We start from the raw sequence: 25846 nt of genomic DNA, 5'->3' as shown, positions 1-25846 counted from the left end.
TTCAGGGCACAGTAATCATTGTTGGTTGTAGATACAGGGTACAGCACATCTCTAAAGCTTATTCTTTTATGACAGCAGTTTATGTTTGTTACATAATAGCTCCATCACCCCACCAGTGGCAATCTCCGTATCCTCCATCAAGGTTGCAGGACACATTGACTCCCTTCAGCACATCCTTCACATGGCCGTGTGCTTCTGGCCCAGCCTCCGCAGGGCCTCCTTCACATCCTTGTTTCGCAGACTGTAGATGAGGGGATTGAGCATTGGGATGACCAGCGTGTAGAAGACAGAGACCACCTTGCCCTGCTCCATGGACTCAATTGCTCCTGGCTGGGCATACATGACAAAGAGAGTCCCAAAAAAGAGAGTCACTGCAGTCATGTGGGAGCCACAGGTGGAGAAGATCTTGCGTCTCCCAGCTCCTGATCCCATCCTCAGGATGGTCACTGTGATGTAGCCATAGGAGATGAGGATCACAATCGTCACAGCCACTATGATGAGCCCACAGATGCCAAACAAGAGAAGTTCATTGATGGCCGTGTTGCCACAGGCGATCTGGAGCAGAGGGGGCACATCACAGAAGAAGTGGTTGATGCGGTTGGAGCTGCAGAATGGGAGGTGGAATGTGAAGCTGGTCTGCACAACAGAGTTGAAGCAGCCTCCACAGTAGGCGCCCAGCACCAGGCGAGTGCAGGCAGACTGGCACATGGTGGTGGGGTAACGCAAGGGGCTACAGATAGCCATGAAGCGGTCGTAGGCCATGACACCCAGGAGGAAGCCTTCAGTTGTGGCCAGCAGGGATAAAAAGAAAAACTGGGTGGCACATCCTGCAAAGGTGATGACCTTGGATGAGGAGAAGAAGTTGGCCAGTGCATTGGGGGCAATGACAGATGAGTAGCACAAGTCCACAAAGGAGAGGTTCTTGAGGAAGAAGTACATTGGGGAGTGCAGGCGGGCATCCAGGGTGATAACGATGATCATGAGGAGGTTACCCAGGACAGTCACCATGTACAGGGCCAGGAAAACAGCAAAGAGCAGGGCCTGGGTCTCAAGGCCACCTGCAAATCCCTCCAGCACAAAATCTTGAAAGTAGACCTTGGAGTGGTTTCCATTACTGTGGGATGGCATGAGCCTCGGTCCTCCAGAGGGGAATTGGCAGATTAAGTGGGTCAAGTTAACTCCCTGCAGAACACTATTTAGAAAGATAAACAACAACAGTCAAAAATCTGGTTAAAATATAATGGAGTTAATGGTTTAGCAAAGAATTAATAAACAAAATTCAAGATAAACGCATAGGTCCAGCGATATCAGTACTGAGGATTTCTTCTTCCCTTGATTCCTAAGTCTTTGTGAAGCAGAATCTGAAAGGCCAATTGGTTAAGCAGTGAGATTTTGCCTGTCTTGCAGGGCTAATGCTGGTAGTGGTTGGTTACTACGAACCAGCCAGGATGCATCATGGGAGTGAGTTAAATCAGGAGTATGTATGCAGCTCAGCTTCTGACCATTTCAATCATTGAAAGTATATTAAGACATGATCTGAATGCTATGCTCTAAAACCCTGCAAAAATAAACATATCAAGTTGAAGACATGTTATTCTAGACTGCAGTTGTTTTCCCAAAAAGTTTTTGTAACTACCCAGGCAGAATTAAAAAATTGAGTTCTTGCAATAAAAATTAATATTACCAGACCATAGAGAAACCCCAAGAGGTTTCAGATTTTGGAGTAACACTTAAGAAATTTTATATAAAGTTATTATTTTTAAAGAATGAAAGATGAGGGATGCCTGGGTGGCTCAGTGGTTTAGGTCCTGCCTTTATCCCAGGGCATGGCCCTGGAGTCTCAGGATCAAGTTCAACGTTGGGGTCCCTGCATGGAGCCTGCTTCTCCCTGTGCCCCCCCATCTCTCTCTGTGTGTCTCTTATGAATAAATAAATAAAATATTTTTTAAAAAGTCCCATGGACTTTCGTCAGAGAGTTGAAACCAATAATCTTAAGATTTGTGTGGAATCACCATTTGCTTCAATGTGGATGGAACTGGAGGGTATTATGCTGAGTGAAATAAATCAATCGGAGAAGGACAAACATTATATGGTCTCATTCAATTGGGGAATATAAAAAATAGTGAAAGGGAATAAAGGGGAAAGGAGAAAAAATGAGTGGGAAATATCAGAAAGGGAGACAGAACATGAAATACTCCTAACTCTGGGAAACGAACTAGGGGTGATGGAAGGGGAGGAGGGCGGGAGGTTGGGGTTACTGGGTGGCAGGCACTGAAAGGGCACTTGATGGGATGAGCACGGGGTGTTATTCTGTATGTTGACAATTTGAACACCAATAAAAAATAAATTTATTATTAAAAAAATAAAAAAAAGATTTTTGTGGAATCAGAAAAGACTCCAAATAGCCAGGGGAATATTAAAAAAGAAAACCAGAGCTGGGGGCATCACAATGACAGGTTTCAAGTTGTACTACAAAGCTGTGACCATCAAGACACTGTGGTACTGGCACAAAAACAGACACATACATCAATGGAGCAGAATAGAGAACCTAGCAAAGGACCCTCAACTCTATGGTCGACTAATATTCAACAAAGCAGGAAAGACTATACTCTGGATAAAGCATAGTCTCTTCAATAAGTAGTGCTGGGAAAATTGGACAGTATATGCAGAAGAATGAAACTAGACCATTGTCTGACACCAGACACAAAGATACACTCAAAATGGTTGGAGATCTAAAGGTAAGACAAGAATCCTTCAAAATCCTAGAGGAGAACACATTCAACACCCTTTTGGAACTTGGCCATGGCAACTTTTTGAAGATCCATCCATGAAGGCAAGGGAAACAAAAGCAAAAATGAACTATTGCGACTTCATCAAGATAAGAAGCTTCTGCACCGCAAAAGAAAGAGTCAACAAAACTAAAAGATAACCTACACATAGGAGAAGATATTTGCAAATGACATATCAGATCAAGTGCTAGTTTCCAAGATCTATAAAGACTTTATTAAACTCAACAGGAGGGATCCCTGGGTGGCGCAGTGGTTTGGCGCCTGCCTTTGGCCCAGGGCGCGATCCTGGAGACCCGGGATCGAATCCCACATCAGGCTCCTGGTGCATGGAGCCTGCTTCTCCCTCTGCCTGTGTCTCTGCCTCTCTCTCTCTCTCTGTGACTATCATAAATAAATAAATAAAAAAGGAGAATTATTAAAAAAATAAAATAAAATAAACTCAACAGGAAAGGAACAAACAATCCAATCATGAAATGGCCAAAAGACATGAACAGAAATCTCACAGAGGAAGACATAGACACGGCCAACAAGCACATGATAAAAATGCTCCACATCTCTTGCTTTCAGGGAAATACAAATCAAAACCACAAGGAGATCCCACCTCACACCAGTGAGAATGGGCAAAATGAACAAGATGGGAAACAACAGATGTTGGAGAGGATGTGGAGAAAGAGGAACCCTCTTGCACAGTTGGTGGGAATGTGAACTGATGCAGTCACTCTGGAAAACTGTGTGGAGGTTTCTCAAAGAGTTAAAAATAGACCTGCCCTATGACCCAGCAATTGCACTACTGGGGATTTACCCCAAAGATAGTGATGCAGTGAAATGGCAGGACACCTGCACCCCAAAGTTTTTAGCAGCAATGTCCACAATAGCCACACTGTGGAAGGAGCCTTGGTGTACAATAACAGATGAATGGATAAAGGAAAACTGGGCACTTACAGGAGAAAAGTACAAATCCACAACTATGTGAGAGATTTTAACACCCTCCCTTGGAACTAATAAAACAATCTCACAAGATGCCAACCTGGATACAGAACGTTTAGGCAGTAACATTAGTGACCATAACCTAATGGAGCACAGCACCCAACAGCAGGATGTATATTATTTGTTTTTTTTTTTTTTAAAGAGTGGACTTTTGTTTAAAGTCCAGTGTAGTTAACAGGTGTACAGTATAGTGATTCAGCACTTCCATAACAGCACCTGGTGCTCATCACGACAGGTGCGCTCCTTCATCCCCATCGCCTCGACCCCTCATCACCCCCACCCACCTCCCCTCTCTTACCCTCAGTGTGTTCTCTGTAGTTCAGAGTCTGTTTTCTGGTTTGCCTCTCTCCTTTCTTCCCCTATGTTCATTTGTTTTGTTTCTGAAATTCCACATGTGAGTGAGATCATATGATAATTGTCTTTCTCTGACTTTATTTAGCATAATACCCTCTATATCCATGTTGTTGTAAATGGCAAGACTTCATGGTCTTTTATGGCTGAGTGATATTCCATTATATGTATATACCAACTCTTCTTTATCCATTCATTAGCGGATATTCATTATTTTTAAGCCATAAAGACCATATTCACACATTGATTATTGATTCACACATTGATCTGGACACAGAGTAGCTTTCAACAAACTTCAAAGGTTTGAAGGTATAATATATATTTTTGTGTAATTTAAATTAAATGAATAGTAAATCAAATAAAGCATTTTAAAATCCTCATATACTTTTTAATGTAATTATTTCTTCTATGTAAGCCATGGGTCTAAATAATATTTTTGATATTTAAAAATTGCATACGAATAACAAAAATAATGCTGCGATACATTTAAGTCCACTTTTAAGGAGAAATTTATAGGCTTAAATCCATATGTTAGAAGAAAAACAGGAAATCAGGATTTATCTGAAAATATTATAAAAAGACTAGTGAATGAAATCCCAAGGAAATAGAATGGATGGATGTAAAGAACAAGATTCATGAGGTAGGAAACACACAAGAAGATGTTATATCAAAAGGTCATTATTTGAGAGAACCGATCAAATGACAGGACTTCAGAGAGATGAAGGAGAAAAGGTAGAAATTATTGATATTGGGAACGAAAGGAGGATATCATTGAGATCCTAGATTTGGAGTGGAACATGAAAAATGTTTTCATAAACTTGAAATGTTGAAATTGTTGAAATTGGCAAATTACTAGAAATATATTACCCACCTCAACTGCCTCCCCAGTGAAGTAGAAGATAGGTGAGGTCCATACTAATTGAGAAATGTAATATGTACTATAAAATCTTCCCATGTAAAAGATTCCAGACGAGATGGCTTTACTTCTGAAAGTAAACCCTTCATGAAATATGAACAAATCTACCAAAATATTAATCTCATACAAAATCAATGAAATCATAAAGAAGGACAACCTTCCATGTTATCTTATGAGGCCCATGTAATATTTATGCCAAAATCTGAAAAGGGCATTATAAGAAAATTTTAAAAATTGTGCTATCACAATTACAAGCATATAAACAAATTTACCAAACAAAATCTAATTGAATAACATATAAAAATTACTGTCCAACACCAAGTTGTCTGTATTCCAGGAATGTATAAACTGTTGAGAGAAACCAAAGTAGATCCAAGTAACATGGCAGGATTCCAAGGTCCTAAAAGGGTACACTCGGTGTTGCATAGATGCCAGTTCTTCCCACACTGAACTGAGTCAGTGTGATCCTGGTGATTTTTTATTGTGAAATCTGAAAAGCGGATCTAAAATGCATATTGAAATTGGGAACCAAATGTTTGCAACACAATCTTGAGAAGAGAAATGAGGGGGATTGCGCTACCAGATGTGGACACATAGTAGGTGTAATAAAACAATAATGGTGGCAGAGGTTTGACCGTCTGTGGAGGGAACAGAACAGAGAGCCGGGAAGTCAACCCCGTGCTAGTCTAGACACCGCATTTACCAAACAAATCAGTAGTCTATGGAAAAGTCGGAACACCTGGGACAGTTGATAGTCATAGTCTAAACACTGAGATTTGGCTCTTTCCTCATACTAGACACACACAACAGTCCAGGCTGAATGCAGCTGTAAGTTTGAAAGTGTAAGAGTGAAGACCCTCCAGGTCCTCGAGCAGGAAAGCACCTCCGAAATGTCCTGTGCAGGGAGCAAAAGGGACTAAATCACAAAGGAAATATCTTGTGGATGGAGCTACATGAAAATTGAGACAGTCTGCGGTGTTTGTAAAGGCAGAGCACAGCTTGGGAAGGCACACTGCAATACATGATGGGAAACCGACTTGTCTGCACGATATATAAATAATCCTTGACGCAAGAATAAGACAACCCAGGACAAATACAGGTGAGAGATTCATACAAGTGATGCACAGAGGAGAGGAGTCAAATGTTCTGTACACGTTTGAAAATGTGCACGATCCTGCTAATCATCAGGAGAAAGCAAGTTCCCACGTTAGACATGTCCTCCTGCACACCCGCCCAAATGTCTCAAACTAAGCAGAGGGCAGTAACCAGCGGTGTCGAGGACGGGAGCCACCGGAAGGGAGTGTAAATCAGGACACATTTGTCATTTTCTACTGATGTGGAGGATCCCCGTCCTCACCTGTATCTTCACTTTACCTCTGGAAGTGCGCACAGGTGCACAAGGAGACCACGGGGAGGCTGTTCTCGGCAGCGTTAGCACCATAGCTGCACTAGTGAGTTGTGGTGTGTTGTCTGGCGGAGAACTAGACAACCATAAACAGGAAGCAGCATGATGCTGACTATGGACTGCAGCCTGAGAACAGCTGCTCATCACAGGTCAGGCTCAGGTCACTCACTCTCAGAGCCTGGGCTTCCAAGGGCAGCTGGTCCCCAAGGACCCAAGTCATCCTGTTCAAAACTGCTTGCTCAGGTCCAGGTGGAGGAGGTCACCACCAGGAGCCAGGCGGGACACTGTCCACCCTCTCCCTTGCCCATCCTGGGCTGTCACCTGACATTCTAAGTGCATTCACTGTCCTTGCCTCCTGCTTCTCACTTGTCAACTCCAGACCTTTCTAATCTCCATCTGAAAAGCCACCATGCTTTCATAATGAACTCCAGCCTGTCCATTCCCTGCTTTGTGTCCCCACAGAGCTCCCTGGGCAGAGTCACCAAAGTCTCCCTCGGGTCATGTTGCTCCCTAATGCAAATGAGTGACAGCTTCCTGACCAGCTGAGGGATCCTGGAGAGGAGCCCAGAAGGGTCTTCTCTGGTGACCTCAGCTCCAGGAGGGGACATCATGCTCCGCAATTCTCTGATTCTCTTCTTCTGTCATGAATGTCTATCTTGCCCCCTCCAATTTCTGTGTGTGACCAGCTCTCCCTGCTCCCCATAGCTCTCCATCACCTCTCTGATGTGACTGTTTCCTCCTTTGAGCCATTAGCAGCCTGCTCCCCCGCCAATCACTGCCCATGTCCTAACAAATTGCAGGTGTTTGTGGTCATGTCTGCCTTCCTGCAGAGCCATGAGCTCCCAGAGATGGCCTTGGTCTATGCTATTTCTGCATCTCCCACCCTGTGGCCATGACCCTTAGAGGTGTGTGCTCAGTACTCTGGGGAGCTAATGATTTGAGCCTAAGAAATTCACATCAGGTCATGAGGGAGCCTGGTGCTGTGATCTTTGATTGTATTGAAAACCTTTTCCTTCAGATGGAATGACCTTGAAGCCCAAGAGAGTGCTGGCCAGGGCAGGAGTAGTGTCACTCCTTCAGGTGCTGAGGCAAGCTCTGAGTGCTTCCTGTCTACCATAGCTCTGATGCCTCCCTTACTTATTTTTTTTATTTTTTTTATGATAGTCACACACAGAGAGAGAGAGGCAGAGACACAGGCAGAGGGAGAAACAGGCTCCATGCACCGGGAGCCTGACGGATTCGATCCTGGGTCTCCAGGATCGCGCCCTGGGCCAAAGGCAGGCACCAAACTGCTGCGCCACCCAGGGATCCCTGATGCCTCCCTTACACACACTGTGTTCTTCATACCCTGGGACCCCTAGGGATGGCTGCCTTGACCCTTACCTCTTCCAGGTGAGGGTCATGACTGCTAAGTATCACACAGCCATCACCTGCTCTCCCAGGGTCTCTGAGCTCCTGGCCTTCATGTGCTGATGATAATGAAGTGTGAGCTGAGGAATGACACCCCTCCTCCTTCAGCTCTGGCTTCCCAGGCAATGAAGAGAGAGTGGGAAGGGGATAGGAGAGGGCCCTCAGTGAGGGTCCAGGGACAGTCTAGATGGGTGCCCTTAGTTCCGGATTCTAGAAGCTCCTTGTCCTGGTAGAATCAGGGGACATAATGGTCTTTGCTCACCTCAGCTTCTGAGTTTTGTTGCATCCTCCAGGCAGCAGCACAAGGACCTGTATCTTGGGGTCACTGTGCTGGGAAATTCTTTCCTCCTGCTGGCTGGGACTTGGAGCCTTAAATGGCCAATTAAGTGAGCTTGTTTGTGTTTTGGCCTCTGGAGTGCATTGGGACCTCTGGTTCTCCTGGGTACCCCTGTCCCTAAGCTTTATCTGACCCACCCTCCCCTACATGGCCAGGCACCAAAGCCCAGAAGTCTCTTGAGGCCCCAAGATGAGCAGAAGACATGAGCAGACTAAGAGCTGATTCTGTGGCCCTAAGTGTACTATCCTCCCGGGAGTGGCAAGTGTGAAGTCCTGAGCCTAAAGACATTTTCTCATGGCTTCCTACTATCACCTTAGGCGTACCATTCTTCTGTGAGCTGAAATGATCTGTCAGGAAACAATCCGCTTTGGGTTCATCTCAGTTTGTTGTGGTCCCCCGACAGCAAAGAGTGATCCACGAGTGGGAGAGGACCACCCTGAGTACATTTCTGTTCCTGGAAGAGGATCAGTTAAAGGTGCTTTTCAAATTTATAAAACTGAAATGTGTTTGAAAAACAAGAACTTATGAAGTATTTGGCGAGCAGTGAGGATGCCTCTCTATTTATGCCAGTCACTGTCCCTACTCTGTGGAAGGGCAAGGGTTTCAACCTCCACACTACTAGGAGAGGAGGTGGTCTAGTGGTGGATGTGTCTTTCATTAATTTGTCTTTTTTTAAGAGAATAAGAGCACACCCCACAACAGGTCTGCATTTTTAAAAATCTTTTTACCAATTGCCATGTAATTAATCATAACCTTTGTAAGATCATGACATTCTCCTTCAGGGTCTCGAGTGTACTGATGTGTGGGGGACCAGGAGTTCTTCTTTTAACTATGTGAATGGCTATTTATGATTGTACTTTTATTTTTTTTTAAAGAATTTGTTTTTTTTGTTTTTTTTAAATTTTTATTTATTTTTGATAGTCACACACAGAGAGAGAGAAAGAGAGAGAGAGAGAGAGAGAGGCAGAGACATAGGCAGAGGGAGAAGCAGGCTCCATGCACCGGGAGCCTGACGTGGGATTCGATCCTGGGTCTCCAGGATCGTGCCCTGGGCCAAAGGCAGGCGCTAAATGGCTGCACCACCCAGGGATCCCCTATGATTGTACTTTTAAAAATTTAATTCAGTTAGCCAATATATGCTATAGCACGTTTCAGATGTAGTTTTCAATAATTCATCAATTGAATATAACACCCGTGTTCATCACATCACAGGCCCAGCTTAATGCCCATCACCCAGTTACCCCATTCCCCAGACCCTTCTGTCCAGTAACCCTCAGTTTGTTCCAAGACTGAGGAGTCATTTCTAAAAATTTTATTCTGAAAAGAGCACTTAAACTAAGATCTACCCATAAATTAATTTTCAAGGGCACAATATATCATTGTTGGTTGTAGATAGCATATGGCATTTATCTAAAGCTTATTCTTCTTGTTTGAGAAATATGCCAGTTAAAAAAGACCTGAGCTCCCCATATGTGGCAACCTCAATATCTTCCATCAAGCATGCAGGACACACTGACTCCCTACAGCACATCCTTCACATGACTGTGTGTTTCTGGCCCAGCCTCTGCACAGCCTCCTTCACATCCTTGTTTCGCAGACTGTAGATGAGAGGATTGAGCATTGGGATGACCAGCGTGTAGAAGACAGAGACCACCTTGCCCTGCTCCATGGACTCAATTGCTCCTGGCTGGGCGTACATGACAAAGAGAGTCCCAAAAAAGAGAGTCACTGCAGTCATGTGGGAGCCACAGGTGGAGAAGATCTTGCGTCTCCCAGCTCCTGATCCCATCCTCAGGATGGTCACTGTGATGTAGCCATAGGAGATGAGGATCACAAACGTCACACCCACAATGATGAGCCCACAGATGCCAAACAAGAGAAGTTCATTGATGGCCGTGTTGCCACAGGCGATCTGGAGCAGAGGGGGCACATCACAGAAGAAGTGGTTGATGTGGTTGGAGCTGCAGAATGGGAGGTGGAATGTGAAGCTGGTCTGCACAACAGAGTTGAAGCAGCCTCCACAGTAGGCACCCAGCACCAGGCGAGTGCAGGCAGACTGGCACATGGTGCTCGGGTAGCGCAAAGGGCTACAGATGGCCATGAAGCGGTCATAGGCCATGACACCCAGGAGGAAGCATTCAGTGGTTGCCATAAGGGAGATAAAGAAAAACTGGGTGGCACATCCTGCAAAGGTGATGACCTTGGATGAGGAGAAGAAGTTGGCCAGTGCATTGGGGGCAATGACAGATGAGTAGCACAAGTCCACGAAGGAGAGGTTCTTGAGGAAGAAGTACATTGGGGAGTGCAGGCGGGCATCCAGGGTAATTATGATGATCATGAGGATGTTCCCCAGAAGAGTCACCATGTACAGGGCCAGAAACAGAGTGAAGAGTAGCGCCTGGGTCTCCAGGCCACCCCCAAATCCCTCCAGCACAAAATCTTGAATGTAGACCTTAGAGAGATTTTCATTACTGTGGGATGGCATGAGCCTCACTCCTCACCAGGGTAATTACTGGTCCAGTATTAGCAGATTAAGCTGAATTTCTGCTGAAGTCTATTTAGGAAACATATACAACAAAAACCAAAATGTGATTGAAGGTATAAGGGAATTAATGATTTAGTAAAGAATTACTAAGCAAAATTCAATATACACAGAGGCCCAGGGATTTCCTTACTCAGTGTTTCTTTTTCCCTTGAGACATAGCCATTTTGAAGAGGAATCAGCCAGGCAGCTGAGCAGTGAGGTTTTGTCGGACTTGCAGAACTGATGCTGACAGTGGTTGGTTACTAGGGACTGGCAGGTTGCACCATGGGAGTGAGATAAATCAGGAGTTGGAATGCAGCTCAGCTTCTGACCATTTCAATCACTGAAACTGTATCAAGATGTGATCTGGGTGCTAGTGCCTCTGACACCTTGAAAAAATAAACATATCTCCAGAGGAAGACACATCTTAGATGGCAGATATTATCTATAAAAGTTCTGATTAAATAATGCCAGACAGGGTCGCCTGGGTGGCTCAGTGGTTGGGCACCTGCCTTCGGCCTAGGTCATGATCCCAGTATCCGGGAATGAGTCCCGCATCAGGGTCCCTGTGAGGAGCCTGCTTCTCCCTCTGCCTGTGTCTCTCATGAATAAATAAATAACTCTTTAAAAAAAAAATAAATAATGCCAACCGAATTTAAGTATTGTATTATGAACTTAAAGAACAGAAGCAATAGAAAAACCAAAAGAGTCTTTGGTTTTGGAGTTAGCACACATGAACTTTAAATTAAAGTTATTAAAAGATGAGACTAAGAATTTTAGCAGAAATGTGGAAGCTCTCTCATTCAGAATAGAAGGAGAGATAAAGAGCTTCCAAGACCGGCAAGAACTGAAAGAATATGTGACCACCAAACCAGCTCTGCAAGAAATTTTAAGGGGATCTCTTAAAATTCCTCTTTAAGAAGAAGTCCAATGGAACAATCCACAAAAACAGGGACTGAATAGGTATCATGATGACACTAAATTCATATCTTTCAATAGTAACTCTGAACGTGAATGGGCTTAATGACCCCATCAAAAGGCGCAGGGTTTCAGACTGGATAAAAAAGCAGGACCCATCTATTTGCTGTCTACAAGAGACTTATTTTAGACATAAGGACACCTACAGCCTGAAAATAAAAGGTTAAAAAATTTAAAGACAGTTGTTTTAAAACTAATATTTATTGTAGGTTTTTTTGTTTGTTTGTTTACAGACAGACAGTTTGAGAGCTTGTGCACAGGGGAAGGAGCAGAGGAAGAGGCAGACAGCCCCAGTCAGACTCCACGTTCAGTGGGGAGCCCAATGCAGGGCTCAATCTGATGACTTTTAGTTTCTGACCTGAGCCAACATGAAGAGTCGGAGCTTAGCCAACTGAGCCACTCAGACACCCCCGTATTGTAGGATTTCATACGTATATAGAAATAACATATATGAAAGAATGGGTTAAAGAATGGGAGGGGAGAAATAGAAGTATGCTCTGAGAATGTTATTACTTTATACATAAATGGTTATGGATTAGTTGAAAATAGACTACTAGATTAAAGATGCATATTATAAACGCTAGTGCAACTGCTAGGTAAACACAAGAACATATAGCTAAAATGCCAATAGTAGAAATAAAATTGAATTTAGTAACATGCTAGATTATTCCATAATAATGTGAAAGGAAGAAAAATAACAAAGAGTAGAAAGAAAAACTGAAAACCATGGCATATTGGCATATATAAACCAATCATATTTGATAATTACATTAAGTATAAATGTAGGAGAGGTGATGGTTACAAAGGTATAGCATCAGAGAAATTTTGGGGGGAGATAGAACTATACTGTACCTTGATTGTGGTAGTGGTTATTTAACCCTGTGGATTTGTCATAAACACATGAACTAAGAAATTGAATTTTTCTTTATGTATTTAATTAAATAAATTAAAAAAGAAAGCAATGCTTAACATCATTAATTGTCTGGGAAATGCAAAATGAAGTTGCAATTTGAGGGTGCCAGGGTGGCTCAGACTCTTGATTTTGGCTCAGGTTATGATTTCAGGCTCATGAGATCGAGTCCCAAGTCTGGCTCCACACTCAGCAAGGAGTCTGCCTGGGATTCTGTGTCTCCCATCTGTCTCTCTCCCTTCTCTCCCAAGCTCTCTCCATCTCTCAAAATAAATAAATAAACATTTAAAAATAAAAAAATAAAAAATAAAATGAAATAGACAAATTGATCTTGCACATTGAAGGACACTATCAAGAAGATGAAACAAAACCCATATGGAACAAAATTTTGACAAATTACATAACTCATAGGAATCTAGTATCGATGGAATACACAGAGCTTTTCCAACTCTGCAACAAAAATAGAGTCAAATTTTAAAATGGCCAAGACTTGCATGGACATTTCTCCAAAGAAAATGTACAACTTGCCAATAAGTATAAGAGAAGATACTCAATGTCATTAGTTGTTAGGGAACTGTGGGTCAAAACCACCATGCGATTCCACTTTGTTAGTTAGAATGGCTACAATTATTTTTAAAGATAGAGAAGAACAAGTGTTGGTGAGAATTTGGACATTAGAACCTTCACTCACTGCCGGTACAAATATAAGAGTGGCACAGCCTCAGTAGAAAGTAGTCTTGCCATCCCTCAGATAGACACAGGGTTTCCCTATGATGCACCCTAATCCACATGTAGGTATGTGACCAAAAGAAATGACAATACATGTTCACATGAAAGCCTGTACACAAATGTTCATAATAGCAATATTCATAAGAGCTAAAAGTAAATGGAAGCCAAATGCCCATGAAATGGTGAAGAGATAAACAAAATGTGAAATATTCATACAGTGGAACAATATTCATCTAGAAAAGAAATAGAGTTCTCATGTGTGTGAGGGGGTGTCTGAGAGGGAGTGTACAGGTGAGCTGGGAGAGGGGCAAAAGGAGAGAAGGGGAGAGGGGGAATCTTAAGTAGGATCCATGCCCAGCATGGAGTCCAATATGGGGCTTGACTCACAACCCTGAGATCATGACCTGAGCCCAAATCAAGAGTCCGATGCTGAGCTAGGTGATCCACCTGGACCCCCAAAAGGTATTCCTTGATCTCCTATGATCTACTACAAGACAGAACACAGATGAGCCTTGAAAACATTATGTTGAGTAAATGAAGCTTGACACAAAAGCCTGAATATTCTATAAGTCCATTTATATAAAATGTGCAGAAGAGGGACAGAAGTGCATTTGTTTGCCAAGATATGGTTGGGAGAGAGGGAAGGGAGAGTACTGGTTTCTTTGTGTTATGAAACTCTTCTGGAACCAGAGAATTGAACACAGTGGATATAATAAAAAAAATGAAAGGCCACACTTGTTTGTACAATTTGAACTGGTAAAATTGTGACTTTCATGCCATGAGAGGATCATTCCTCATTTTAAGTTTTAAAAATAATAAATAATGAAGGTGAAATAAGAATACTCACCAGCACTTTTAAATTGAGAAATTTAATTGAAGGACAAAAATATTATAAAAATTCCACGAGTTCATAATGTTAAGAAAAAGTCCCTTCTTTGGCTATCTTTAGAAGGTGATGTTGAGGAAATCCACACAGTGACCCTCACAGTGAGGAAGTAAATGTTTAGAGTGATTTTTCCTTTAAACAATCCTGCAACTAATAAATAAAAATTGAATTATGGAATTTGAATATTATCATCTGATAAACCCATAATGAAACAAAAAGTTCAGGTAAGATTATTCATGGCCACTAATATTACAAAACAAGAGATGCAGCCAGGAGGACCTCTCAGTGGAGGTACACACAACACCTATGAAATATTCCTGCCAGAAAATCAATTATGAGTCAGACTGAGTCTTTAGACCTACCAAATTACAGGAAATATAAGGAGCAATAGAATATGCTAATTAACCCTACAGGGACAAGGTCAGCAAAATCTGTGATGTCTGTGAGAAGCTATGCATGATAAACAACCTGTTTGTTCAATAAATAGGGTGAGTAATAACATTGAAATGAAAATAGAGGGACAGGCAGCCAATGAATGAGAGACTTTAGAGGCATCCTGAGAACACAGTGTAAGGATGTTATGAATCCTGTTCCAAAACAGACCAGAAAGGAAAAAGGAGTCAATCAGGACAATTAAAACACTAAATGGAAATTTTACAATATTAAGAAGTCATGATTGTTTAAAGGATAATAGAAACATTAGAGTTGTCTTTCTTTAAAGTCCTCACTGTTTAGAGGGATTGGATATGATCAGCTCTTGGTTAATAATATTGAAGTTGGTGCGTGTGATAGGTAATCCATTACTGCCTTAGTTTCATGTCCATGTGTTTGTGAACAGCTGTAATAAAGAGAGGTATTTATCTAAAAATAAATAAAATGAAACTAAGTGGAGAGAATTTGTCCCCACACTGGAGGAGAAGCAGATGTGACCTTTAGGTAGCAGGAAACTGACCCTGGGGGTGAGGGGAGCTCAGTGATGGCAGAAAGAATGTGAGACAAGAATCCATCAAAATCCTAGAGGAGAACACAGGCAACACCCTTTTTGAACTTGGCCACAGCAACTTCTTGAAGATCCATCTATGAAGGCAAGGGAAAGAAAAGCAAAAATGAACTATTGGGACTTAATAAGATAAAAAGCTTCTGCACAGCAAAAGAAACAGTCAACATAACTAAAAGACAAGCTACAGATGTGAGAAGATATTTGCAAATGACCTATCAGATCAAGGGCTAGTATCCAAGATCTATAAAGAACTTATTAAACTCAACAGCAGCAAATAAAATAAAATAAATAAACTCAACAGCAAAGAATCAAACAATTCATTCGCGAAATGGGCAAAAGATTGAACATAAATGTCACCAAAGAAGACATACACATGGACAACAAGCACATGAGAAAATGCTCCACATCTCTTGTCATCAGGGAAATACAAATCAAAATCACAAGGAGACCCCACTTCACACTAGTGAGAATGCTGAAACTTAACAAGACAGGAAACAACAGATGTTGGAGAGGATGTGGAGAAAGGGGAACCCTCTTGCACAGTTGGTGGGAATGTGAACTGGTACAGCCACTCTGGAAAACTGTGTGGAGGTTCCTCAAAGAGTGAAAAATAGATCTGCCCTATGACCCAGCAATTGCACTTCTGGGGATTTACCCCAAAGATACAGATGCAATGAAACGCCGGGACACCTGCACCCCGATGTTTATAGCAGCAATGTCCACAGTAGCCAAACTGTGGAAGGAGCCTCGGTGTCCATCGACAGATGATGGATAGAGAAGCTGTGGTCTATGTATACAATGGAATATTCCTCAGCCACTAGAAATGACAAATACCCACCATTAGCTTCAATGTGGAGGGACCTGGAGGGTATTACGCTCAGTGAAGTAAGTCAATCGGAGAAGGGCAAACATTATATGGTCTCATTCATACGGGGAATATAAAAATTAGTGAAAGGGATTATAAGGGAAAGGAGAGAAAATGAGTGGGAAATATCAGAGAGGGAGACAGGACATGAGAGACTCCTAACTCTGGGAAACGAACAAGAGGTGATGGAAGGGTAGGTGGGTGGGGGTTGAGGTGACTGGGTGACGGGCTCTAAGGAGGGCACTTGGCGGGATGAGCACTGGGTGTTATGCTATATGTTGGCAAATCGAACTCCAATAAAAAGTATACAAAAAAAGATAAAGGGCCCCAAATAAATACAGATTTTATTCAGTGCACATCAGGTTGAAAATGCAGAAAGTAAAGTACACCACACCAAAGACAGGTAATTGGGAGTTAATACATAGAGTTAAAAGGGTTTCCTCATTGTTTAGGGAGCCAATGACTATATTAACGTAGGTTGTATTAAGTCAATAACGCAGGTTTTACTTTGTTTGCCTCATTTAAATGACTGTGAAAAATCAAGTAAAGAGAGAAAAAAATAAAAAGCACTAAAAAGAACAGTATGCATAAAGCCTAACTTTGTCTTTATTTTATTGATTTATTCATGAGATATACAGAGAGAGAGAGACAGAGACATTGAGAGAGGGAGAAACAGGATCCTTGCGGGGAGCCCGATGAGGGACTTGATCCCTGGACCCAGGAGCACACCCTGAGCTGAAGGCAAACGCTCAACCACTTAGCCATCCAGGCGTCCTTAAATACACCTGTATAATGTGAAGGACTCATGTGTCTTGTACAATATAAATGGAATAAAGTTTCCAATGAAAAGATGTGCCAGTAGGCAGGTTGAAGAAACAAAACTTAACCATACGGTATAAAAACAATTAGAAAAAAGCAAACATAAATTGTTGAAAACAAAGTGATGGAAACATACACAGCAAACTAACATTCCACCAGACAACCACACGACACCACAGTTGCTATACTAACCCCAAAGCCCACTTCAGGATGGAAGCACCAGCTGAGAAGAGGACACTTCACAGTGACCAGAAACATTTGGTTCCCCCAAGACGGGCAACCATGCTAAATGTGTGAGCACCTGCCAGAAGAGCCTCAGGATGTACAAAGCAAAACTGGGCACTTTCAGGAGAAAAGTACAAATCCACAACTATGTGAGAGATTTTAACCCCCTCCCTTGGAACTGATAGAACAATCTCACAAGATTCCAACCTGGATATGGAACGTTTAGGCAGTAACGTAGTGACCATAACCTAATGGAGCACAGCACCCAACGGCAGAATGTATATTCTTTGTTTCTTTTTTTTTAAATTGTTTAAAGTCCAGTATAGTTATCAGAGTATAATATTGGTTTCAGGTTTACAGTATAGTGATTTAGCCCTTCCATAGAGCACCTGGTGCTGCTCATCACAACAGGTGCTCTCCTTCATCCCTATCACCTTGTCCCCACCCACCCCCCCGCCACCCACCTCCCTCTCTTACCCTCAGTGTGTTCTCTGTAGTTCAGAGTCTGCTTTATGGTTTGCATCTCTCCTTTCTTCCTCTATGTTCATTCGTTTTGTTTCGTAAATTCCACACATAAGTGAGATCATATGATAATTCTCTTTCTCTGACTACTTTCATTTAGCACAATACCCTCTATATCCACCCATGTTGTTGTAAATGGCAAGACTTCATGGTCTTTTATGGCTGAGTCCATTATATGTATATATCACCTCTACCAAATCCATTCATCAGAGGACGTACGTTATTTTCTTTTTCTTTTTTCTATTGGAGTTCAATTTGCCAACATATAGCATAACACCCAGTGCTCATCCTGCCAAGTGCCCCTGTCAGTGCCCATCACCCAGTCACCTCAACCCCCCGCCCACCTCCCTTTCCACTACCCCTCGTTCGTTTCCTAAATTTAGGTGTCTCTCATGTTTTGTCACCCTCACTGATATTTTCACTAATTTTCTCTCCTTTCCCCTTTAGTTCCTTTCACTAATTTTTATATTTCAAATGAATGAGACCATATAATGTTTGTCCTTCTCCGATTGACTTATTTCACTCAACATCATACCCTCCAGTTCCATCCACGTCGAAGCAAATGGTGGGTATTTGTCGTTTCTAATGGCTGAGTGATATTCCATTGTAAAAAAGAACTGCCCTAGGACCCAGCAATTGTACTGCTGGGGACTTACCCCAAAGATACAGATGCAATGAAACGCCGGGACACCTGCACCCCAATGTTTATAGCAGCAATGTCCACAATAGCCAAACTGTGGAAGGAGCCTCGGTGTCCATTGAAAGATGAATGGATAAAGAAGATGTGGTCTATGTATACTACATGTACATTATTTTCAAGTTTACAAAGGACATATATACACAGTGACTATATTCTGGACACAGAGCCGCTTTCAACAAATTTCAAAGGATTCAAAGTGTATAAAATATATTTGTGTGCAATTTAAATTAAACCAAAAGTAACGACAAATACCCACCATTTGCTTCAATGTGGATTGAACTGGAGAGTATTATGCTGAGTGAAGTAAGTCAATCAGAGAAGGACAAACATTATATGTTCACATTCATTTGGAGAATATAAATAATAGTGAAAGGGAATATAAGGGAAGGGAGAAGAAATGCGTGGGAAATATCAGAAAGGGAGACAGAACATAAAGACTCCTACCTCTGGGAAACGAACTAGGGGTAGTGGAAGGGGAGGAGGGCAGGGGGTGGGGGTAAATGGGTGATGGGCACTGATGGGGGCACTTGATGGGATGAACACTGGGTGTTATTCTGTATATTGGTAAATTGAACACCAATAAAAAATAAATTTATTATAAAAAATAAACCAAAAGTAAGTCACAAAGAGCATTTTAAAATCCTCATGTATTTTTTCATTTAAAATGTTGGCAAATCAGGGACGCCTGGGTGGCTCAGTGGTTGAGTGTCTGCCTTTGGCCCAAGGCATGATCCTGGAGACCCAGGATAGAGTCCCACATCGGGCTCCCTGCATAGAGCCTGCTTCTCCCTCTACCTGTGTCTTTGCCTCTCTCTCTCTCTGTGTGTCTCATGAATAAATAAATAAATAAATAAATAAAATCTTTAAAAAAAGTGTTGGCAAATCGAACTTCAATTAAAAATATACATATCAGGGATCCCTGGGTGGCACAGCGGTTTGGCGCCTGACTTTGGCCCAGGGCGCGATCCTGGAGACCCGGGATCAAATCCCACATCGGGCTCCCGGTGAATGGAGCCTGCTTCTCCCTCTGCCTATGTCTCTGCCTCTCTCTCTATCTGTGACTACCATAAATAAAAAAAAATTTAAAAAAAAATATACATATCAAAATAAAATGTAAGTAAGCTGCAGGTCTAAACAATAATTTTGAAATTTAAAATTGTGTAAGATGAGCAACAAAAATATTATCAGGATACATTTAAGACTGTGTTCAAAGGGAAATTTATAGGTTTCTATCCATATGCTAGAAAGGCAGAAAAACAGCAAATCAGTATTTATTTGAAAATATTATAAAAGATTAGTGAATGAAATCCCAAGGAAATAGAAAGGAAGAAAGTAAAGAATCAACTTCATTAAACAGTAAACAGAAACACACCAGAGATGTTATACCAAAAGATGATTATTTGGGAAGACTGATAAGATGACAAGACTTTGGAAGGATGAAGGAGAAAAGGCAAAAATTTCTGATGTCAGGAGTGAAAGGAGGATACCACTGAGATCCTAGAATTCGAGTGGATCGTGACAGAATGTTTTCATAACTTGAAATGTTGATAAAAATGGCAAACTATTAGAAAGATATCACCCACGCCCAGTGGATTCTCCCAACAAAGTAGAAGATACATGAGATCCATAGTTTGAGAAATATAAGAAGTTCTTTAAAATCTTTCCATATAAAAGATCCCGGTACTAGATGGCTTTCCCTGTAACAGTAGATACTTCTCCTAATTACGACAAAATCTAACAAAATAATCATACAATATCTTCAATATAATAGAAGAGGGTCAAACTTCCATGTTATTTTATGAGCACATGTAATCATAATGGCAAAATCTGAAAAGGACTTTATAAGAAAAAATTTAAAAACTACGCCATCTCAATTACAAGTATATATGCAAATTTACCAACAAAAGCTAATTAAGTAACATATAAAAATTATCGTATGTTGGACACCAAGTTGTCTGTAATCCAGGAATGCATAAAACTGTTGAGAGAAACCAAAGTAGATTAAGTGACATGGCGGGATGTGGCAGGTTCCCAACCAGCACACCGAGTATTGCAATGATGCCAGTTCTCCCCACACTGAACTGAGTCAGTGTGATCCCAGTGATTTTTTTATTGCGGAGTCAGAAAAGCTGATTCTAAACTGCGTGCTGAAATGTGTAAAATTGAGTGTGTCTAAGACATTCTTGAGGAGACAAACAGCGTGGGGGGATTTGCACGACAGACAACCATAAGTAGCGGCAATGAAATGATGACGGCATTTGCAGATTGACCATCTGCTGATGGAACAGAACAGGGAGCCTGGAAGTCAACCCCGTTCTTCTCTAATAATCCCATTTAACAAACAGGTGGCACATCAGTAGAGGGGGCACATCAGGTGGCTAGCTCCCAGTGTGGAATAGTCACAATCTCCCTCATGTCATATTGCTCCCTAATACAAATGAGTGACAGCTTCCCCACCAGCTGAAGGATCCTAGAGAGGAACCCAGGAGCAGCCATGTGAGGTGATCCCGGATCCAACAGGGGACATCATGCTGGGAATTATCTATTTTCTGGTTATGCCACTAATGTCTGTCACCCCCATGCACTGTTTCGCTGTGATCAGCTCTCCTGTCTCCCATCTTTACCTCTCCATCACCTCTATGATGTGACTGATTTCCTCTTTGTGCCATCAGCAGCCTGGTCACAGCCCCTCACTGCCCGTGTCCCAATATATTGCAGTCTTTGTTGTCATGTCTGCCTTCCTGCAGAGCCATGAGCTCCCAGGGCTGGCCTTGGTCTACACTATTTCTGTATCTCCCACCCCGTGGCCATGTCCTTTAGAAGTGTGTGTGCTCAGTACTCTGGGGAGCTAACGATTTGAGCATGAGAAATGCACTTCAGGTCATGAGGGAGCCTGGTGCTGTGATCCTCTGATTGAATTCAAAACCTGTTCATTCAGATGGAATGACCCTGAAGCCCAAGACAGTGCTGCCAGGGCAGGAGTGGGGTCACCCCCTCTGCTGAGGCAAGCCCTGAGTGCTTCCTGTCTACCATAGCTCTGATGCCTCCCTTACACCGGTGTCCTTCATACCCTGGGACCCCTAAGGGATGGTTGCCTTGACCCTTACCTCCTCCAGGTGAGGGTCATGACTGTTGAAGCTCACACAGCCAGCACCTGCTTCTCCCAGGGTCTCTGAGCTCCTGGCCCTCAGGTGCTGATGATAAAGAAGTGTGAGCTGAGGAATGCCACCCCTCCTCCTTCAGCTCTGGCTTTCCAGGCAATGAAGAGAGAGTGAGAAGGAGATAGGAGAGGGCCCTCAGGGTCCAGGGACAGTCTAGATGAGTGCCCTAAGTTCCGGATTCTAGAAGCTCCTTCTCCTGGTAGAATCAGGGAATAGAATGGTCTCTGCTCACCTCAGCTTCTGAGTTTTGTTGCCTCCTCCAGGCAGCAGCACAAGGACGTGTATCTTGGGGTCACTGTGCTGGGAAGTTCTTTCCACCTACAAGGCTGGGACTTGGAGCCTTGAATGGCCAATTAAGAGAGCTTGTTTGTATTTTGGCCTCTGGAGTGCATTGGGATCTCTGGCTCTCCTGGGTACACCTGTCCCTAAGCTTTATCTGACCCACCCTCCCCTACATGGCCAGGCACCAAAGCCCAGAAGTCTCTTGGGGCCCTAAGATAAACAGAAGAGATAAGCAGACTAAGAGCTGACTCTGTGGCCCTACGTGTACTGTCCTCCCGGGAGTGGCAAGTGTGAAGTCCTGAGCCTAAAGACATTTTCTCACGGCTTCCTACTATCACCTTAGGTGTACCATTCTTCTGTGAGCTGAAATGAACTGTTAGAAAACAATCCTCTTTGGGTTCATCTGAGTTTGTTGTTGGTCCCCGACAGCAAGAGTGATCCACGAGTGGGAGAAGACCACCCTGAATACATCTCTGTTCCTGGAAGAGGATCAGTTAAGAGTTGCTTTTCAAATTTATAAAACTGAAATGTGTTTGAAAAACAAGAGCTTATAAAGTGTTTGGTGAGCAGTGAGGATGCCTCTCTATTTACTCCAGTCACCGTCCCTACTCTGTGGAAGGGCAAGGGTTGCGACCTCCACAACTACTAGGAGAGGAGGTGGTCTAGTGGTGGATGTGTCTTTTAATTAATTAAATAATTTGTCTCTATTTTTTTAATTTTTTATTTTATTTTATATCTTTCATAATGCATTTATTTTTTACTGATGTTCAATTTGCCAACATACAGAATAACACCCAGTGCTCATCCCGTCAAGTGCCCCCATCAGTGCCCGTCACCCATTCACCCCCACCCCCCTCCTCTTCCACCACCCCTAGTTCGTCTCCCAGAGTTAGGAGTCTCTCATGTTCTGTCTCCCTTTCTGATATTTCCTACCCATTTCTTCTCCCTTCCCTTCTATTCCCTTTCACTATTATTTATATTCCCCAAAAGAAGAGAACATATAATGGTTGTCCTTCTCCGATTGACTCATTTCACTCAGCATAATACCCTCCAGTTCCATTCACATCGAAGCAAATGGTGGGTATTTGTCATTTCTAGTGGCTGAGGAATATTCCTTTTCTTTTGATATAGCTATAATTTTTAATAAAACAATATATTAAGCTAAAACTAAATTGATTTTCTTTATCTTTTTTTTAAATTTATTTTTTATTGGTGTTCAATTTACTAACATACAGAATAACCCCCGGTGCCCGTCACCCATTCACTCCCACCCCCCGCCCGCCTCCCCTTCTACCACCCCTAGTTCGTTTCCCAGAGTTAGCAGTCTTTACGTTCTGTCTCCCTTTCTGATATTGTGCACACATTTCTTCTCCCTTCCCTTATATTCCCTTTCACTCTTATTTATATTCCCCAAATGAATGAGAACATATAATGTTTGTCCTTCTCCGACTGACTTCACTCAGCATAATACCCTCCAGTTCCATCCACGTTGAAGCAAATGGTGGGTATTTGTCATTTCTAATGGCTGAGGAATATTCAATTGTATACATAAACCACATCTTCTTTATCCATTCATCTTTCGATGGACACCTAGGCTCCTTCCACATGTTGGCTATCGTGGACATTGCTGCTAGAAACATCGGGTGCAGGTGTCCCGGCGTTTCATTGCATCTGAATCTTTGGGGTAAATCCCAACAGTGCTATTGCTGGGTCGTAGGGTAGCTCTATTTTTAACTCTTTGAGGAACCTCCACACAGTTTTCCAGAGTGGCTGCACCAGTTCACATTCCCACCAACAGTGTATGAGGGTTCCCTTTTCTCCGCATCCCCTCCAACATTTGTTGTTTCCTGCCTTGTTAATTTACCCCATTCTCACCGGTGTGAGGTGGTATCTCATTGTGGTTTTGATTTGTATTTCCCTGATGGCAAGTGATGCAGAGCATTTTCTCATATGCATGTTGGCCATGTCTGTTTAATGCAATCCCTATCAAAATACCGTGGACTTTCTTCAGAGAGTTAGAACAAATTATTTTAAGATTTGTGTGGAATCAGAAAAGACCCCGAATAGCCAGGGGAATTTTAAAAAAGAAAACCGTATCTGGGTGCATCACAATGCCAGATTTCAGGTTGTACTACAAAGCTGTGGTCATCAAGACAGTGTGGTACTGGCACAAAAACAGACACATAGATCAGTGGAACAGAATAGAGAACCCAGAAGTGGACCCTGAACTTTATGGTGAACTAATATTCGATGAAGGAGGAAAGACTATCCATTGGAAGAAAGACAGTCTCTTCAATAAATGGTGCTGGGGGGGAGGAGCAAGACGGCGGAAGAGTAGGGTCTCCAAATCACCTGTCTCCACCAAACTACCTAGAAAACCTTCAAATTATCCTGAAAATCTATGAATTCGGCCTGAGATTTAAAGAGAGACCAGCTGGAATGCAACAGTGAGAAGAGTTCGCGCTTCTATCAAGGTAGGAAGACGGAGAAAAAGAAATAAAGGAACAAAGGCCTCCAAGGGGGAGGGGCCCGCGAGGAGCCGGGCTGAGGCCGGGGCGAGTGTCCCCAGGACAGGAGAGCCCCGTCCCGGAGGAGCAGGAGCTGCACCGACCTTCCCGGGCTTAAAGGGGCTCGCGGGGAGGTGGAGCAGGACCCAGGAGGGCGGGGATGCCCTCGGGCTCCCCGGGACAGTAACAGAGCAACTGCGCGCCCAGGAGAGTGCGCCGAGCTCCCTAAGGGCTGCAGCGCGCACGGCGGGACCCGGAGCAGCTCGAGGGGCTCGGGCTGCGGCTCCGCGGAGGGGGCTGCGCGGCCCCGGGAGCAGCTCGGTCGGGCTCGGGCAGAGGAAGAGGCTCCGTGCGGAGGGGGCTGCGCGGTTCCAGGAGCAGCTCGGAGGGGCTCGGGCGGCAGCTCCACGGAGGGGGATGCGGGGCGGGAGCGCGAATCCACCAGCGCAGGCTCCGGAGCACAGGGCGCCGGGACACAGCCCAGGATCCGGCCTCCCCCGGGACAGGCAGAGGCCGGGAGGGCCCAGGACAGCGAGGACGCTCCTGCCCCAGCTGAGCAGATCAGCGGCCCCGCCCCGGAGCCTCCAGGCCCTGCAGACGGAGTTCCTGCCGGGGCTGAATCCAGGTTTCCAGAGCTGCCCCGCCACTGGGGCTGTTCCTCCTGCGGCCTCACGGGGTAAACAACCCCCACTGAGCCCTGCACCAGGCAGGGGCACAGCAGCTCCCCCAACTGCTAACACCTGAAAATCAGCACAACAGGCCCCTCCCCCAGAAGACCAGCTGGACGGACAACTTCCAGGAGAAGCCAAGGGACTTAAAGTACACAGAATCAGAAGATACTCCCCTGTGGTTCTTTTTTTTTTTTTTTTTTGGTTTTTTTTTTTTTTTTGGTTTTTTTTTTGTTTTGTTTTGCTTTTTGATTTGTTTCCTTCCCCCACCCCCCCTTTTTTTCTCCTTTCTTTTACTTTCTCTTTTTCTTCTTTTTTATTTTCTTTCGTTTTTTTTCTCTTCCCCTTTTTTTTCTCTTTCTCTTTTCTTTCCTTCTTTCTCTCCTCTCTTTTTCTCTTTTTCCCAATACAACTTGCTTTTGGCCACTCTGCACTGAGCAAAATGACTAGAAGGAAAACCTCACCTCAAAAGAAAGAATCAGAAACAGTCCTCTCTCCCACAGAGTTACAAAATCTGGATTACAATTCAATGTCAGAAAGCCAATTCAGAAGCACTATTATACAGCTACTGGTGGCTCTAGAAAAAAGTATAAAGGACTCAAGAGACTTCATGACTGCAGAATTTAGAGCTAATCAGGCAGAAATTAAAAATCAATTGAATGAGATGCAATCCAAACTAGAAGTCCTAACGACGAGGGTTAACGAGGTGGAAGAACGAGTGAGTGACATAGAAGACAAGTTGATAGCAAAGAGGGAAACTGAGGAAAAAAGAGACAAACAATTAAAAGACCATGAAGATAGATTAAGGGAAATAAACGACAGCCTGAGGAAGAAAAACCTACGTTTAATTGGGGTTCCCGAGGGCGCCGAAAGGG

The 25846-nt window shown here is 43.3% G+C and overlaps 2 protein-coding genes across 2 annotated transcripts; both read right to left on the bottom strand.

Moving 5' to 3' along the window:
* Positions 1-177: 177 nt before the first annotated feature.
* OR9S25 (olfactory receptor family 9 subfamily S member 25) lies at positions 178-1128 on the bottom strand. Its single transcript, NM_001388514.1, has one exon. It carries the CDS (start codon positions 1126-1128, stop codon positions 178-180), a length of 951 nt encoding a protein of 316 aa, NP_001375443.1.
* An 8601-nt stretch (positions 1129-9729) lies between these two features.
* Positions 9730-10680, bottom strand: OR9S16 (olfactory receptor family 9 subfamily S member 16). Its single transcript, NM_001388866.1, is given in 1 exon segment — positions 9730-10680. A coding segment is annotated over 1 exon segment (951 nt).
* Positions 10681-25846: the final 15166 nt, after the last annotated feature.

Source organism: Canis lupus, chromosome 25 (assembly GCF_011100685.1).
Source record: "Canis lupus familiaris isolate Mischka breed German Shepherd chromosome 25, alternate assembly UU_Cfam_GSD_1.0, whole genome shotgun sequence".
Lineage (NCBI taxonomy): Eukaryota > Metazoa > Chordata > Mammalia > Carnivora > Canidae > Canis > Canis lupus.
Note: the sequence above shows the minus strand (reverse complement) of the source record. Positions and strands in the feature narration are given on the sequence as shown.

Excerpts from the sequence above, each read along its gene's own strand:
- OR9S25 (NM_001388514.1), bottom strand. The coding sequence starts at position 1,128 with ATGCCATCCCACAGTAATGGAAACCACTCCAAGGTCTACTTTCAAGAT.